Genomic DNA, 14,742 nt, shown 5'->3' on the forward strand with positions numbered 1-14,742 from the left:
TTTTTGTTTTGAATTTATAAATTTTAAACTGCATTCCGAACGAATATTTATTTTTTTATTCACAATTTCAAGTTCATTTCAGCAATTAAGGAAGTAAGTCAGCGAGGCAAGTTTTTTTTATGGAAAAGTTTTTGTATGACGTAAATTTTTTAAATGAGCAAAAAACGAAGAAGAAGATTAAATTTTAAAGTTTTTGTGACCGAAATTTGGGAAAAAGCGCATTTTTTGATATTTTTTAAAGAAATTTTAATTAAAATAAAAAAAATATATTTTAAATTAAGTTTGAAATTTTTTTTTTATATTTTTTTTTTTATTAAAAATTAATTATTTTAAAAAAAAAAAAAAAAAAAAAAAAGTTTTTAAAAAAAAAAAAAAAAAAAAAAAAATAAAAAAACGTATTTTCCCTTAAATTTTTTTAGTAAAATTTAAAAATCAAAAGGTTTAAAATTATTTTTTTTTGTATAAAAATAAAATCGTATTTTCCCTTCAAAATTCTTAATTTGTTTATTTAAAAAAAAAAGAACTTTTAAATGTGTGTGTATATCAGACCAGTACATCACGAAAAAATAAATTATGTTAATCTGAAAACGAAACTGTAAATAAAAGCAAAAGTGAGGAATGTTGTAAAACTACAATTTATTTTTTAACGACTCAAAAGGTTTTTTACAAGAAGATAAAAAAAAATATCAAACCATAATTGAAAAAAAAAGAAAAAACTGGTTTTATGAATCACCGGCCGGTAAACACTCGTTTAAAGCGCATTTTTCTTCGTTAACAAATATTTATAAAAAAAAATCAGTAAAAAAATGTAATTAAATGTCACTTAAAAATCATCGCAGCATAAAAATTGGCAGATTTTTAAATAAAAATAAATCATTTTAATTTTTTTACGCGTCGTAAAGTAATCAAGAGTGCGAAACTTTTTTTCCACTACACTTTTTTTTACAAAATGTAACAAAAAATGCTTAAAAATGTGTATTTAGTGACACACAAAACGAGATTTTGTGGAAAGTGCAACGAGTTTCGCATTTATTTTTTTTTCATAGTAAAGTAGTCATTATGTCAAAAAATTCAACCGTTTTTTTTTGTGGAAGGGCAAAAGTTGACACATTTCACTACAATTTATTTATTTATATTTTTTTTTTGCAACAATGTTATTTACCGAAAAAAGTCATAATAATAATTATTTTATTATTAAATGCGAGAAAAAAAATTAAAAAAAAGTGATCCATAAATAATTGACACATGGATGATTTATGATTTTTCACTGACATGTCACAATTATTCACGGTTTCAGATTTTTTTATCGCATAAAAATTGACATCCGAGTGGAAACGCCTCGTTTTTCACGAAAATCGTATCGAATGGCATTTAAAAATGTTTAACGTGTGTTAATCACATCTAATTAGAATTGAATGCGTGTCGGGTATAATACTCTTTAAAAAGCGTTTTTTATGAATAAAATAAATAAATCGCTTATTATGGGCCTTATTATTATTATTAATAGTTATTATAAATAATAATAATCATAAAATATTAATTATAATTGGTTTTTATTCATGCCAATCAGTTTTTTTTTCTCGTAAAAAAAATATAAATAAATGGCAAGCGACACAGTGAGAGTTCAGACCGCACGCGAACAAAAAAAAAGTGTAATTAATAACCAGCCACTTGTACATTGGACACCCCCAAAAAATGACAAAATTTTCCATGTGTGGTCTTTTTGGTTTTGTTACCGCGCGTTCCCATGTTCCGATAATAATTAATGCAGTTCCATTCACTAATAAAATTCCGGTGGAAATTTATGCATGTTTTCGGTGTATTTTTGCCTAAAATGTGCAATAATGTTGTAAATAATGCATTGTATGCGCGCCTGTCGCTCGATCTCATATGCAACGTGATACATTTGCGGTTTTGGAAAAGATGTGTATTGCTTGGAAAGTGGGTAAATTAGGTGTCAAATATTTAAATTTAGTGTCTTGTTTGCTTGACGATGCTTTTTCAATATTATTTGGCACGTACCGTGTGTGTTGTAAATTTTAATGGGAAAAAAGTCCAGGCAATTAAAATAAAATAATATAAAATCAGTTTAATTAAATAACTTTGTTCCTTTACTGCCGTCGATGTGCGGCATTTAGCTGCGATGTGGTGTTTGGCAGATGTCAGTAATAAATATTAAATGAATTTCTATAACTTTTTAATGGACTGGAATTGATTGCTAATACAATAAAATATGCAAATCTATGATTTAGATTAGATGATGGCATTTCTCCGTAGGATTTTGTGAGAAAATTGTATCATTATTATTTTTGATTTTTTAAATTAAATAATTTTTTTTTGTCAATTTTTATAATTTTTTTCAATTTCTTTTGAAATATTATTTTAAATTAAAAAAATGATTTTTTTTTAAATTTTTTAATAATTTTTTTTCCTGATAAATATTTCTTAAAAAAAACTTTAATTATTTAAAGAAATTTTATTTTTTTTTAATTTTTAGTTATCAATTAGGAAAAAAAAATTAGGAATCAATTTTACCAGATATGTTCAAAAATTAAATATTTTATTTTATTATAAAATTATAAAATTATGTTAAAATTATAAAATTTTTAAATAAAACATTAAATTATATTAAATTAATATAAAAAATAAAAATTTATAGGTATAATTTTTTTTTGATTTTTATTAAAAATGTCTTTAATTTTATTGATCAAGTTCAGATTAGAACGAAAAATTTAAAATTTATTTTTTGTTTTAATAAATACGAAAAAAAATTTTTCAAGCTTTGTGCTTCTAATTTTTATTTTCTTATGATTTATTGAATCGAAAAACGATAAAAAAAATTTTATCTATATTTTATGGAGAAAAATTAACTTAATTTTTTTACTTAAATTTTTTTCTCACTAAAAAATAAAAATATTTAATTTTTTAAAATTAAAAAAAAAATATTAAAACCAAAATCAATCAATTTTAATGGAAAACCATTCAAAATTTGTACTTTTTCTCACAAAATCACACCAAAAGTTACTTTTAGAACAAACTTTCTATGCTCTAAGTGCTCTTTAGAGATTAATTGTTTTTGCGCCACTCTGTATCCGATTTGCATTAAAATTTTCGAGTGAATGACATGACATGACACATGACGTGTGCTTGATTGGAACATTACCTATGCAGATTTGTCTTTGCTGTGACTTTGCTTAAATCTTTATAATATTATATATTATTATGTAAGAATTAAATCTTACAAGGTTGACAACTTTTTTGGGTTCAAAAGATTTATTTTTTTTTGTTCGCAAAAATCACTAAAAATCGCTTTATTGCGATTTTTGATGATTCACAAAAAATATCGAAATTTTTCAAAAAACCCCAAAAAAAGGTCATTGTTTTATTTAATTTTTTTTTTCGTCTGTAGAGTAAAGGGATAGACAGACATTGTGTCGCCGCTGAAACGCGTCTTTGTCAATTGTCGCATGCAACGTCGCGGAACAACCGGTTTTATCTAGAAATTATGTTAACGCCACTCGCATGTATTTTGCCGCATTTTCAAAATCAAGCGCAAGAATTACTTTGCCGTTTATGGGGGTCAGCTATTCATGCTAGATCGTGACTGTGCACTATGCAATTATTTTTTATCTGGTCTTTGAAAGTGTGTTAGATGCCATTTATGAGCAAGAAGTGCAAGTGCACGACACTGAAAAGCCTGTTTTTCGATGCATGTGCGGTTTTTGTGGTTTTTTTTCGTGTTCAAAGTTCTCGTGGAGACGAAAAAGATAATTAATTATGTCCCCAAACGACGTTGGACCAAAAAACAACATTAACTAATTAGTTGCAATTTTTCACCAAATTTTCCAGTTCACCCGAAGAATTAATTTTGTGTGGTCATCCGAACACAGCGAGAGAGACAAAAACAAGCGAAGAAGAGATAAAAAGACGGATAACATTTTTGCATCATCATCATGAACAGCAGAACAGTTTTGTTTAGCAGCGTTGCCATGCTGTTACTTGGCTCAGTGTGTGCTCAGTACAATTTACGTAAGTCATTGTCCTGAAATTTGTTGCCTTCAAAATTTTTATCACCTCATTTTTTACAGCGAATTATATCCACGTTTGTCACAAAAACGATCCACAATTGGTGCAGTGCATGAAACGGTCTGTCGAAGGATTGCGGCCTTACTTGACTCGGGGCATCAAAGAATTAGACATTCCTCCAATTGAGCCAATTCTTATTGGGGATCTTATTGTGGCGGAAAGTGTGCCTGGACAAGGTGTCAGTATCACAGCGCGTGCAGTGAAGGCATACGGACCATCGAACTTTGTTCTGAAAAAATTAGAGTAAGAATTTTTTTAATTATTTTTTTATATAAAATATTTTTTTGATGACAAATTTATTAATTTTTGATAAAATAATTTTTTTTTAAATTTTTTAAAATTATTTTTCGTCATTTTAATTTAATTTTTAATATTTCTTATTTAAAAATTAAATTTATTTTATTTAAAATAATTTTTCGTCATTTTATTTAATTTTTAATATTTTTTATTTGTTTAATTTATTTTAATTTTTTTAAATAATTAGTTTTATTCTTCATAATAATTTTTTGTCATTTTAATTTATTTTAAATTTTTAAAAATAAAATAAATTTTTTTTTAAATAATTTTTTTTAAAATTAAATGGAAATAATTTATTTCAATAATTAAATTAATTTAAATAATTTATTTTCATTAAAAATTCAAAAAAAATAGTTTAAATCAAGTCAAAAATTGTGACACTGAAAATTATTAAAAACAAATTTTTCGATTAATTTTTTAACAAATTCTTATTTTTACAGTGTCGTCGAATATGGCAAAAAATATAATTTCGATCTTGAATTACCTCAACTTGCTGCCGAAGGAACATACGACATCGACGGAAGAATTCTCTTGATCCCCGTGAAAGGCAGTGGGCACTTTAGCGGCAATTTCAGTAAGTAACCTTAAATTTTTTTTTATTCCCAAATCAATTTCTATCGAAATTTCCTCCAAATAGGCAACGCTCAAGCTCAAGTCCGTGTCCGCAACGAACGCATCACAGGCTCCGATGGCCAAACGTACATGGTCCCGAAGAAAATCGACATCAAAATCCGCATCAAGAACGGCAAAATCCAACTTGACAACCTCTTTGGGGGCGATCGTGTCTTGGGCGATGTCGTCAACGAAACCATCAACCGCAACTTTGACGTTCTGAGCAAAGAAATCATTCCGCTCATCGAGAAGGCCCTCTCGAAGCATTTCAAGAAAGTCGGTTCGAAGATTATGTCAAAGTACCCGGAATCGGTGCTGTTCCCGTAGATCCCGCGTGTGACATTTTACTTTAATTACCTTACTTTTTAAGAAGTGCTTCCTTCCTGGGTTTTTAATTTTATTTTTTGAGGAAATTTAATATTATTTTTTTGTTGTTCTGAGGAAAACGGTCGAAAAAATGCGGAAGGGGAAAGTTTTTTTTTTCGTTACAAAGAAGCTTAAATTAAAATTAGAAAGACCCTTTTTTCTTATTATTATTTTGTATATGAAATATTTTATTGCCAAGCAAATAAATTTAAGTGAAGAAACTTTTTCTATGTAAATTTAGGAACTTTTTTTAGTGTATGATATGATAATTATGATAAAATACTGTGAAGTTAAGTTAAATAAATGTGAGAAAAAAAAGAAATTATGAAAAAATAAATGGAATTGTATACTATACTGAGAGAGAAAATGTGTTTCTTTGGATTTATTTGTTCTTTTTTTAGATGAAAAATTGAGGTAATTTTACGATTTTTGTCTTACTTGTGGTTACTTTAATTTTAATTTTGGAAAAATAACTTAAAGAAAGTCATTAAAAATAAAAAATCTTAAAAAATGTAGAAAAAAATTTAAATATAATTTAAAATTTTAATTGGAAAGTTTTATTTTTTTAAATTATTTTTTGATATTTTTAAATAAAAATTTTCATGATTTTTTTTTATTTAAAAGATATTTTAAAAGAGAGTCAAAAAGATTTTTTTATGATTTTTTTTAATTTACAGATTTTTTTGAATTTTGGAAATTTTTGAATAATATTAAATTATTTTGTAAAATCCGAGGTAAAATCCATTTTGATTTTAAAATTTTCTAAAAAAAATTTTTAAATTCACCAAACTTCTTTTAAAAGAAAATTTTTTTTTTGAAAATATTAGAAATTTCAGAACATTTTTTTGGAAACAATTATTTGGCAATAAAAAAATTTAAAATTTTTTTCATTTAAACTTTAATGGAATTATTTCTTAGTTTCATAATTAAACTAACTTTTGAGGAAACTTTCATTATTTTTTTGGTCGAAGTATTTGAAAATAGGAAGGAATATGAACTAATTTTTCATGAATTAAAGAAATTTGATTTTATTTTTAATTTTATTAATTTTTCGTGTTTCAAAAATTTTTATTTAAAGAGCTTTTAAAATTTATTAAACTTTGAAAATTATTTCATTTAATTTTCAATTCTTTAAATATTTTAAACTATAATTCACACAATTTAAAAAAAAATTGTATTATTTAAAATTTTGTAATTTTTTAAATTTTTATATTTTTACGAATTCGAAATTAGATAAAAATATTTTCAAATTTTAAGAAATTTTAGAATTTTTCCAAATAAAAATTTTAAAAACTTGAAAAAATAACAAAATTTGTTCCATCCTAAAAGTTTCATTCACCCCAACAACCGATTCGAAGTCAAAATTTAAACTCATCTAAACGCTGAATAAGTTCCTCCCCACTCCTCGCCAACGTTAAACGACTTAAAAGCTCACTTAACATAAATATGTGTTTCGCACGCGTATAATTGCACTCGCCTCGCATGCAAACTTCATTCACGCGACTCCGATCATATGTTATCGTGTATGCAGCAAAAAAAAAACACTCAAATGATGTAAGATGTTATTTAATATCTCACAACGTCGTACGTACAATGTTTACCTGTCGTTGCACGTCCACGTCCAGTGTCAAGACACTTGTTGATATTTTCGTGCTCACATGTTTCGAGATTTTGTAACACTTTCACTGAAAATGGCAAAAACATCACAGAGTACGCAGCAGAGTGATTGCCAAGATTGAGTGTACTTACCGGTGAATGTTGTTGTGCCGTGCGGATGACTAATAACCGACATCAACACATCATTTTTTTTCCTTCATGTTTTCATTATTCGGTTACTTAAGTCGCGCGCGTACAAAAAAAAGTAAACATGGAATGTAATGCCAATTCGAGTTTTTTTTTCGGTTTCAGGTTATCATCCGCGCGAAATGAGCTGCGTTTATGTTGCGACCATATATGTGAATTTTTGACGCAAGTAATGGTCAGTATTAAACGAGATCTTGCAGTGTTAAGTCGGTCGCTGGCGCAAGCAGCAAAAATTATTATTGCGAGTTATTTCTCTCTCTATCTCGTGTGCGACTCGTTTTTTATTTTCTTATGCAACAACGTCAAAAGTGCGTTAAAACTTTAATGAAATTTGCTTTTAATTATCGCGAGACGAGAAAATTCTAAGAAAAATATTGAAATAAGTTTTTATCGTCGTTGCACAAGTCGCGCGCACGAGTTTATTGGGAAAGAAAAATAATTGGATAAAAAAAAGGAAAAAAAAAATTACTTATGTAAATTACACAACGACGACGAAGTAATTGAACGACTCGTTATTAATAGAGAAAAATATAGGAATTGAGAAATTTATTTATCAGTTAATCAGTTTGTTTGTCAATTGAAGTCGCACAACATCATCAACATATACGCTCAAGATGATTACAAAATATCTTCTTTCGTTTCTCGCCGTTGCAAATGTTGCGTTATGTAATAAAGATGCACCACAGCTGCAGGAAAGACGTAAGAAAAATATTTTTCTTTTGAGGTTGAGGCAATGGGGAAAAGTGTTTCATGTTACAAAAAGGATGAAAACTTAGATTTATGAAATTTTAATTTTTTAAAAAAAAAAAAAAAAAAAAAAAACAAAAAATACTTAAATCAACCAATATCAATCTTTGGTTCAAAAATTGTAGAAATTTTAATGGATAAAAAATTTATAAGAATTTAAAATTTTTTAATTATTTAAATTTTTTTAAAAAATTTTGAAATATTTTTTTTATGAATTGTACAAGATTTTGTAAGTCATTTAATAGTTTGAAAAAATTTCTCCATAGGAATTTAAAAAAATTAAATTTAATATTTTTTTCATTCAACGTTAGTTTTATTTTTTTCCCAGGATCCAAACTCATTTCCTAAAATTAGTTTTTCAATTTTTTACCCCAAAGTAATCAAAAAAAAAACTTAAATGAAGTCAATTTTATAAATTTTTTAAGAATCTGATTTAATTTTTATATTGTAAATTTTCCCAATTTTTTTTTCTTAAGAATTTGAAATTTCTCTATGATTTTTGTAAATTTCTCGGAAACGAGGGTCCCAGGTTTCCGCACTTTTTCACGACTGATAAAAACTTTTAATAAGTTTTAAAAAATAATAAGTTTTCACAATTAACTTGAAAAAATTAAAAAAAATCAAAATTTTTGTACTGATATTTTTTTTTTTACTTTTTTCACTAATTTTCCTTCAAAAACCTGAAAATATTGAAAATTAAAAAAATAACTGGAAACTAAAACACATTTCCCAATCGCACCAACCTCATTTTTCTTTTTTTTCCAGCAGCATCACATGTTTAATAGCTGACATTAAACGTAAATATGTTGTGAAGTTATGTTGCGAGCGAGTTAAATCTAAACCTTCGTGTATAAAAAATAATAAATAGAGATGGTTGCTAAGGTTCCTTTTTTCCCTCATGTGAAGGAGATGCACTTGTTTGTTGTTGTTGTTGTTGTTTGTACTTCACCCACATAAAAAAGAAAATAAAAGTGGAAAAAAGTGAAGATTCTCGAACATAGCAAAAAAAAAATGTTGTGTATGTTCAGTGCAAGAAAATATTTATGTGAGGATGCTTTGAAGTTCAACAAAAGGTTATTTATAATATTAAAGGCCTAAATAGAGTTGTAGCAAAAGGTTCACCGGAGCACGAGAAAAATGATATCAAGATTGGTGTTGTTTGTGTTGGAAAAGTGTATAAAGAAGACTAGTTAATAGGGGACTTGTTGGTTTTTCTTGTCTTGGAAGGAAAAAGTAAAAGGTCGAAAGGTGAAGATTGCGTGATATTGACAAACAAGGTAAAAATTGTTGGTTGAATTGATTCTCGAGAAATGTTTTGAATGAATTTTTCTAAGAAAATTAGAAGATGGAAGAAATATTTTTTTTTAAATCGAAGAAATAAAATTTTAGAAAATTTTTTATTAAAATTTTTAATTTCTTTCAGTATTTTTTTGTGAAAAATATTTTTTTTAAAATCATAAAAAAAATTAATTTAAAAATTATTTATTTTAATAAATAATTGGTTCACAACTTATTTTTAAAAAAAATTCAAAGTTGCAAAAATCATCTAAAGAATTTCTATCCGTAAAATATTTGAAATTCCTTGAAAATATTTTTCCATAAGATTAAAATTAACATTTCTTTAAATCTTTTGTAAAAAAATATCTTGACAACAACATGAGTCACCAACAAAATTTCCATTAATTTCCATAACGACAACAATTATTTTTTGTTGTTCCCTAATTTCTGCCATCTCACTTTTGCTCAATTTAATTTTAATCAGCAGCATCAATAACAAACAACATCTTATTCCAAAAAATATTTTCATAAATACTTTCTTTCGCACACACAAAAAAAAAATAAAAATAATAATCATCATCATCACATAATCCGTTTCGTGTAATGAAAAGGCGGTTTTTTTTGTTGATTTCCTCTCTCAAAACTGTCGGTTCCTCTGCCTTTTTCGTGTCATGTCAAGTACTACGCCCGCCATCCACGGCGCAGCGAAAAGGTGTGAGACGCGCGCGAACATATAAAACAAATTAAAACTTATTCATGCGGTGAACAAGATGATGATGTAATTAGATATATACAATGAACGTGTACGATCATAATAAAGAAGCCGAGTTAAAAAGTTGTAAGGAGTGCGTGCATGCATAAATGATGATGGATGATAAAGTAAAAAATTGTTACACACACACACATGAATTGGAGCATGGGGAGCGAAAAAAGAGGAAATTCGCATGAAATTACTTTGAAGTACGAACGATGTTTACATCCTTCGCGGAGGTACGTGCGTAAATTGGATTTAATTTGACGCGAAACCAGGCGTTCGCACAATGCAAAAGTCATATCAACACCTGGCCAAACAATAAAATTCACCACTGACACCCATTTAAATTTATGCTGCACTGCAACGTGGGCGAGATAAATTTAAAAAAATAACAACGGAACAGGACACAACAACGAGAAAAATTACATTCATTCATTACCTTAACCAGCATCATCATTTATGTCCCTGAAATTTTTATGTTTAATTGCGCAGATTTTTGTAATTCTCGTATAATTTTTCATCGGGGCGACAGGTTCATTGCAGTTAAAGTCTCATAATAAACGAGCAAAAAAATTTTTAAATAAAAAAAAACATTTTTTGCTTCAATGAACCGCTCTTAATATTTACTTCTAGAAGAATTTCAACAAAATTTAAATTTTGCTTCGTTTTTTATGTTAAACAAATTGCTGAGACCACAAAAAATGCAATTTAGCAAACTGTGCACCAACATTCTTCTTATTATTATGACTATCGTTACAAAGAAAAAATTAAAAAGTTAACAATGAAGAAAAGATATAAATGAAGGTCAGTTGCTGAATATTTTATTGTTACAACCTTCGATGCATCATGGAATTTTATGTAAATTTTTAAGAGATGAAATACCTTCAAAAAGGAGAAATTATTACTTTATGAATTTTGCGCTCAGTACGACGAAGTAATGACGTAAAAAAATTTAATGAATTTTTGAGTGAAGAGAATATTTCTTGACATTGACTTTCGAATGGAATTTTTTCTTGAGAAACAGACAAGGACAGTTATGTAGAATGGATACATAAAGGTCATTGTCATCATGTGATTGGAACAGGTGATGGTTCAAAAACAAAAAAAGGAATGTTTGTTGACAATGTTGTTTTGCGATATTTTTGTCAATTTACGCAAGTTTGTTGATCTTGAGTAAACTGTTTGTTATTTTTCTCATGCGATGTTTAAGAAATTAAATAAAATAAAATGACGTTAGTTTCCTAACTAAAAATTGAAAAATTTAACGCAGTTAATTAGTTTTTATTTTAGTTTCGTCGCAGAGGTCACAAAGTTTTACGGATAAGATACCTAAAGAGAAACATGTTATATTAATCTCAATGTTCTCACGTAAGTGAGATGAATATCTTTCGTGTGACTTCGCATACATTATGTTAAAAAGTTCAAAACATTTAGCAGGCAATTTTCTTTAGACGTCTTTGATGAGTTTCGATTCGAATTTTCGATTCATTGATTATGTTTTAGGGCTATTTTACTTCATTTTAACGTTTTTAATCACATAGTCTTTGGCTTTCTTTTTAAATTGAGTCAATGTCAATACACTAGTATCACAGTTTTTAGTCAATTCGTTGAAAAGTGATGCTTCTATGTAAAAAACTGAATTTATTTGAAGATTTTGTGATGATCGTAGTTGGTTATTGCTCCTCAATGAGTAAGGCTGAACTTCGCCGACATGTGACATGTTAACTTTCAGATAATCTGGCAAGAGGTGAACCTCCTCGGTGTGAAACTCTGAAACTTTAAAAACATTAAAGAAAAAAAGATACTTACCAGACACCTCCATCTCCACCACATAATGTGAGAAATTTGCCTCTTTTAACATCATTAACCTCCGCCATAAATATCAAATAAGTCCGAAACTTATTCATTCACTCTGCCTCCTACAAAACGTACAAGCCAACGAGACATTTGTAGATGATTGATTGTTTCCAGTGACTGCGTTCCAGTGAAATCGTAGACAAAATGTTGCTCACACGACACGTTAATCATAACTCGTCGTGCGTGCCGGATAATAATATTCTTCTGCTTAATTAATTACATAAATCTTTCCCTTTTCGCTTGATTAACTGTGATGCGAGCATATTGTTTTCACATGACTTTATTACCTCCGTTCCCATGCGTCTCGTGTATACTAAACTTTGGATTTTTTTCTCTAATTTTCTTTTCCAGCTGAATGGCTTCTAACGTGCAACCGTATGGACCCGAATGCGGACAATTGCTTCAAGAAACTGTTCGAACATACGTTCCCTTACTTGGCGAAAGGTAAATTACCATCGCGTCGTTATTAATTAATTTATCGAGTAACATGAATAAATGTCACAAAATTGCGTGTCATCTCAGAGAGAGTTGCTTAGTAAATTAAATTAACTCACGCTTGACTTCCTTCTTTCCTCCCATTAGAACACAATAATTAATTATTTCTAATTTAGGCATTCCCGAGATTGGTGTGCCGCATTTCGAGCCACTGCACATCGATAAAGTAAGTGTATCTCGTGGTTCCGGTAGCCTCAACTTGCAAGGTGGTTTTCAAAATTTGATCGTACATGGACCATCGAATACCACAGTACGTCGTGCCAACCTAGATATGGAGAAGAAAGTGCTGGAATTCGATTTGGACATTCCACGATTGCGGATCAATGCACAGTACAATCTCAAGGGACAAATCCTGCTCTTGCCCATTGTGGGAAGTGGTGATGTCGCGATGACACTCAAGAATGTCAAGACGCGAGTCGTTACGAAATTTACTTTGCAAAATTTACCAGAGGTGAGAATTCGTTGCATAATTTAGTACAAGCGACAGCAATTTCGATTAGTGACATTAGTTATTTAACATGATTTGAATGTGCATTTCTTGCGTTAATTATTGAGTAGTTAGAGATTTCTTAAATGCGTTAAATTTTTCAATTTTTAGTTAGGAAATTATTTTTCAACAAACATTTTATTGTAAATAACTTTTAAGCTTTTAATTGAAGAGAAAGACGCTTATGAAAATGTTCATCTTTTGATTTTGGCAAATTTCAGCTTAAAATCTATTCCGAAATTTGCTTTTTCTCTCTTTCAATATTTAATGAAATTGCATGTGTGAATTATAAATGACCATTACCACAGGAAAATACACATATTTTAATTGATATTTACATTAATACACACATGCAGTCAAAATATTTTGGAATACGAACAGTGGAACGCTGTTGATTCAAAATGGATGAATTTTGAAGTTTTAAGAAAAAATTGCAAAGCTTTCACTTGGTATCTTTTTTAGAGTCTTCCAGAGCGTTTAAATTTGTTAAAGACGAGCTCCTAGTTTGAGAAACTTTAGTTGGATTATTTTTTTTCAAAAAATCAATTTGACCTATCGCTTAGGGGATACAGGGTCAAATAAAATTTTTAGGGACGACATTTATATATTTTCCGATTCACCTTCAAAAAGTTGGCGATTATCGGGAGGGCATCGAACTTCCTTCATCCTAAAATGTCACGTATGGGGGTATTTTTGTCGATTCCTGTTTGTTGTAGTTCGGATGCCAGGTCGCATATCAGCAGGTGATAGTCCCAAAGAATATAATCAATCGTTTCGTAGCTCCTTCTGCAGTGGATTTTTGTTTAGTTGGATTTCTTCTAATTAATTTTTATGTTTAAATTTTCTTTTGACTGGACTTTTTGTGTTGTTCGTTCGAATGTTGGACAATCAATTGTTGACTAATTTGATTTGATTTTTTTTCTACAAAATTTTCCTAATAAGCAATCTAAAGTCGTTCCAAAAAAAAAATAATTTACGTTCTTTGATATTTTTCTATGAAAATACGTTGCATACAATTTTCCATCGTTTTTGATGATATTGCAAGATTATTTGGCTTATTTTAATTAATTTGATTCATAATTGTATCTAATTTTTATCACCATTTTTATACTTTTTTAATCACCACTTCATATTATTATTTTGTCTTTTCTGTTAAACTTTTCAATTTTATCACTTTCATTAACATCACTTATCACAGTCATTTCGTTATAATAGTCTACTCTTTTATGCCTAATAGAATTGTGTCTGTTTGAGATCCTTATTTGTGGCTCATTTTTATATGTTTTTCCATTTTAGCCTGAAAAAATATAAAAAAATGCAATTATAAAATTTTAAAGACTTATGATATACTTTTTAGTGTTAGGAGCTTTCAACTTTAGATGAAATTTTAGAACTTAGAAAAAATTTTTAATCTCAAAAGTTTTAAAATTTATCTATTTTCACTCCACAGCGAAACAATGCAAAATTGTATTGATTTATTTTAATTTTCGCCTCCAAAATTTATTCAACAGGAAGCAATTCACATCGATGAAATGCGAGTGACATTCATTGTTGGTGGCCTACGAATTCATTTGGACAATTTGTTCAACGGCAACAAGGTACTCTCTGCCTCGCTGAATATGTTTTTGAATCAGAACGCGCACGACGTATTGGCCGAACTGAAAACCGACTTGGAACACGGACTCGAGGCAATTTTCACCGTACTTTGGAACAAATTATTCAACAAAATGCCATTGAAGTTGTGGTTGTTGTGATATGCGACACCGTGATTAGTTTTTGTTAATTATTTTTTTAAGAGTTGTTATGTTATATTGTAGCTTTATTAATTAATATAATAAGAAGAAAGGCACGGATTATTTGCAATATTTATAAAAATTATCAAAGAGAGCACAAGGTACAAGGACAAAAAATCTCTTTGTGTTTCGAATTAAATGTAAAAGTTTTAATCAATAGTTATTAA

General features: G+C 28.3%; 2 protein-coding genes across 2 annotated transcripts; both read left to right on the top strand.

Moving 5' to 3' along the window:
- The first annotated feature begins 3,886 nt into the window (after positions 1 to 3,886).
- Positions 3,887 to 5,663, top strand: LOC134827230 (protein takeout-like). The gene is made up of 4 exons (XM_063839813.1): positions 3,887 to 4,029; positions 4,089 to 4,329; positions 4,824 to 4,957; positions 5,021 to 5,663. Exons 1-4 carry the CDS (start codon positions 3,954 to 3,956, stop codon positions 5,320 to 5,322), a joined length of 753 nt encoding a protein of 250 aa, XP_063695883.1. The 5' UTR covers positions 3,887 to 3,953; the 3' UTR covers positions 5,323 to 5,663.
- Positions 5,664 to 7,778: 2,115 nt separating this feature from the next.
- On the top strand, positions 7,779 to 14,536 carry LOC134837423 (protein takeout). The gene is made up of 4 exons (XM_063852798.1): positions 7,779 to 7,863; positions 12,152 to 12,244; positions 12,412 to 12,746; positions 14,294 to 14,536. The coding sequence occupies exons 1-4, from the start codon at positions 7,779 to 7,781 to the stop codon at positions 14,534 to 14,536; spliced, it is 756 nt and encodes a 251-aa protein (XP_063708868.1).
- The last annotated feature ends 206 nt before the right edge of the window (positions 14,537 to 14,742 follow it).

The sequence above is a fragment of the Culicoides brevitarsis genome, chromosome 1, assembly GCF_036172545.1.
Source record: "Culicoides brevitarsis isolate CSIRO-B50_1 chromosome 1, AGI_CSIRO_Cbre_v1, whole genome shotgun sequence".
NCBI classification, from domain to species: Eukaryota; Metazoa; Arthropoda; class Insecta; order Diptera; family Ceratopogonidae; genus Culicoides; species Culicoides brevitarsis.

Excerpts from the sequence above, each read along its gene's own strand:
- LOC134837423 (XM_063852798.1), top strand. The coding sequence starts at position 7,779 with ATGATTACAAAATATCTTCTTTCGTTTCTCGCCGTTGCAAATGTTGCG. Across the intron at positions 12,245-12,411 it reads GTTCCCTTACTTGGCGAAAG|GCATTCCCGAGATTGGTGTG; the intron begins GTAAATTACCAT and ends TTTCTAATTTAG. Across the intron at positions 12,747-14,293 it reads CTTTGCAAAATTTACCAGAG|GAAGCAATTCACATCGATGA; the intron begins GTGAGAATTCGT and ends TTTATTCAACAG.
- LOC134827230 (XM_063839813.1), top strand. The coding sequence starts at position 3,954 with ATGAACAGCAGAACAGTTTTGTTTAGCAGCGTTGCCATGCTGTTACTT. Across the intron at positions 4,030-4,088 it reads GTGTGCTCAGTACAATTTAC|CGAATTATATCCACGTTTGT; the intron begins GTAAGTCATTGT and ends CATTTTTTACAG. Across the intron at positions 4,330-4,823 it reads TTTGTTCTGAAAAAATTAGA|TGTCGTCGAATATGGCAAAA; the intron begins GTAAGAATTTTT and ends TTATTTTTACAG.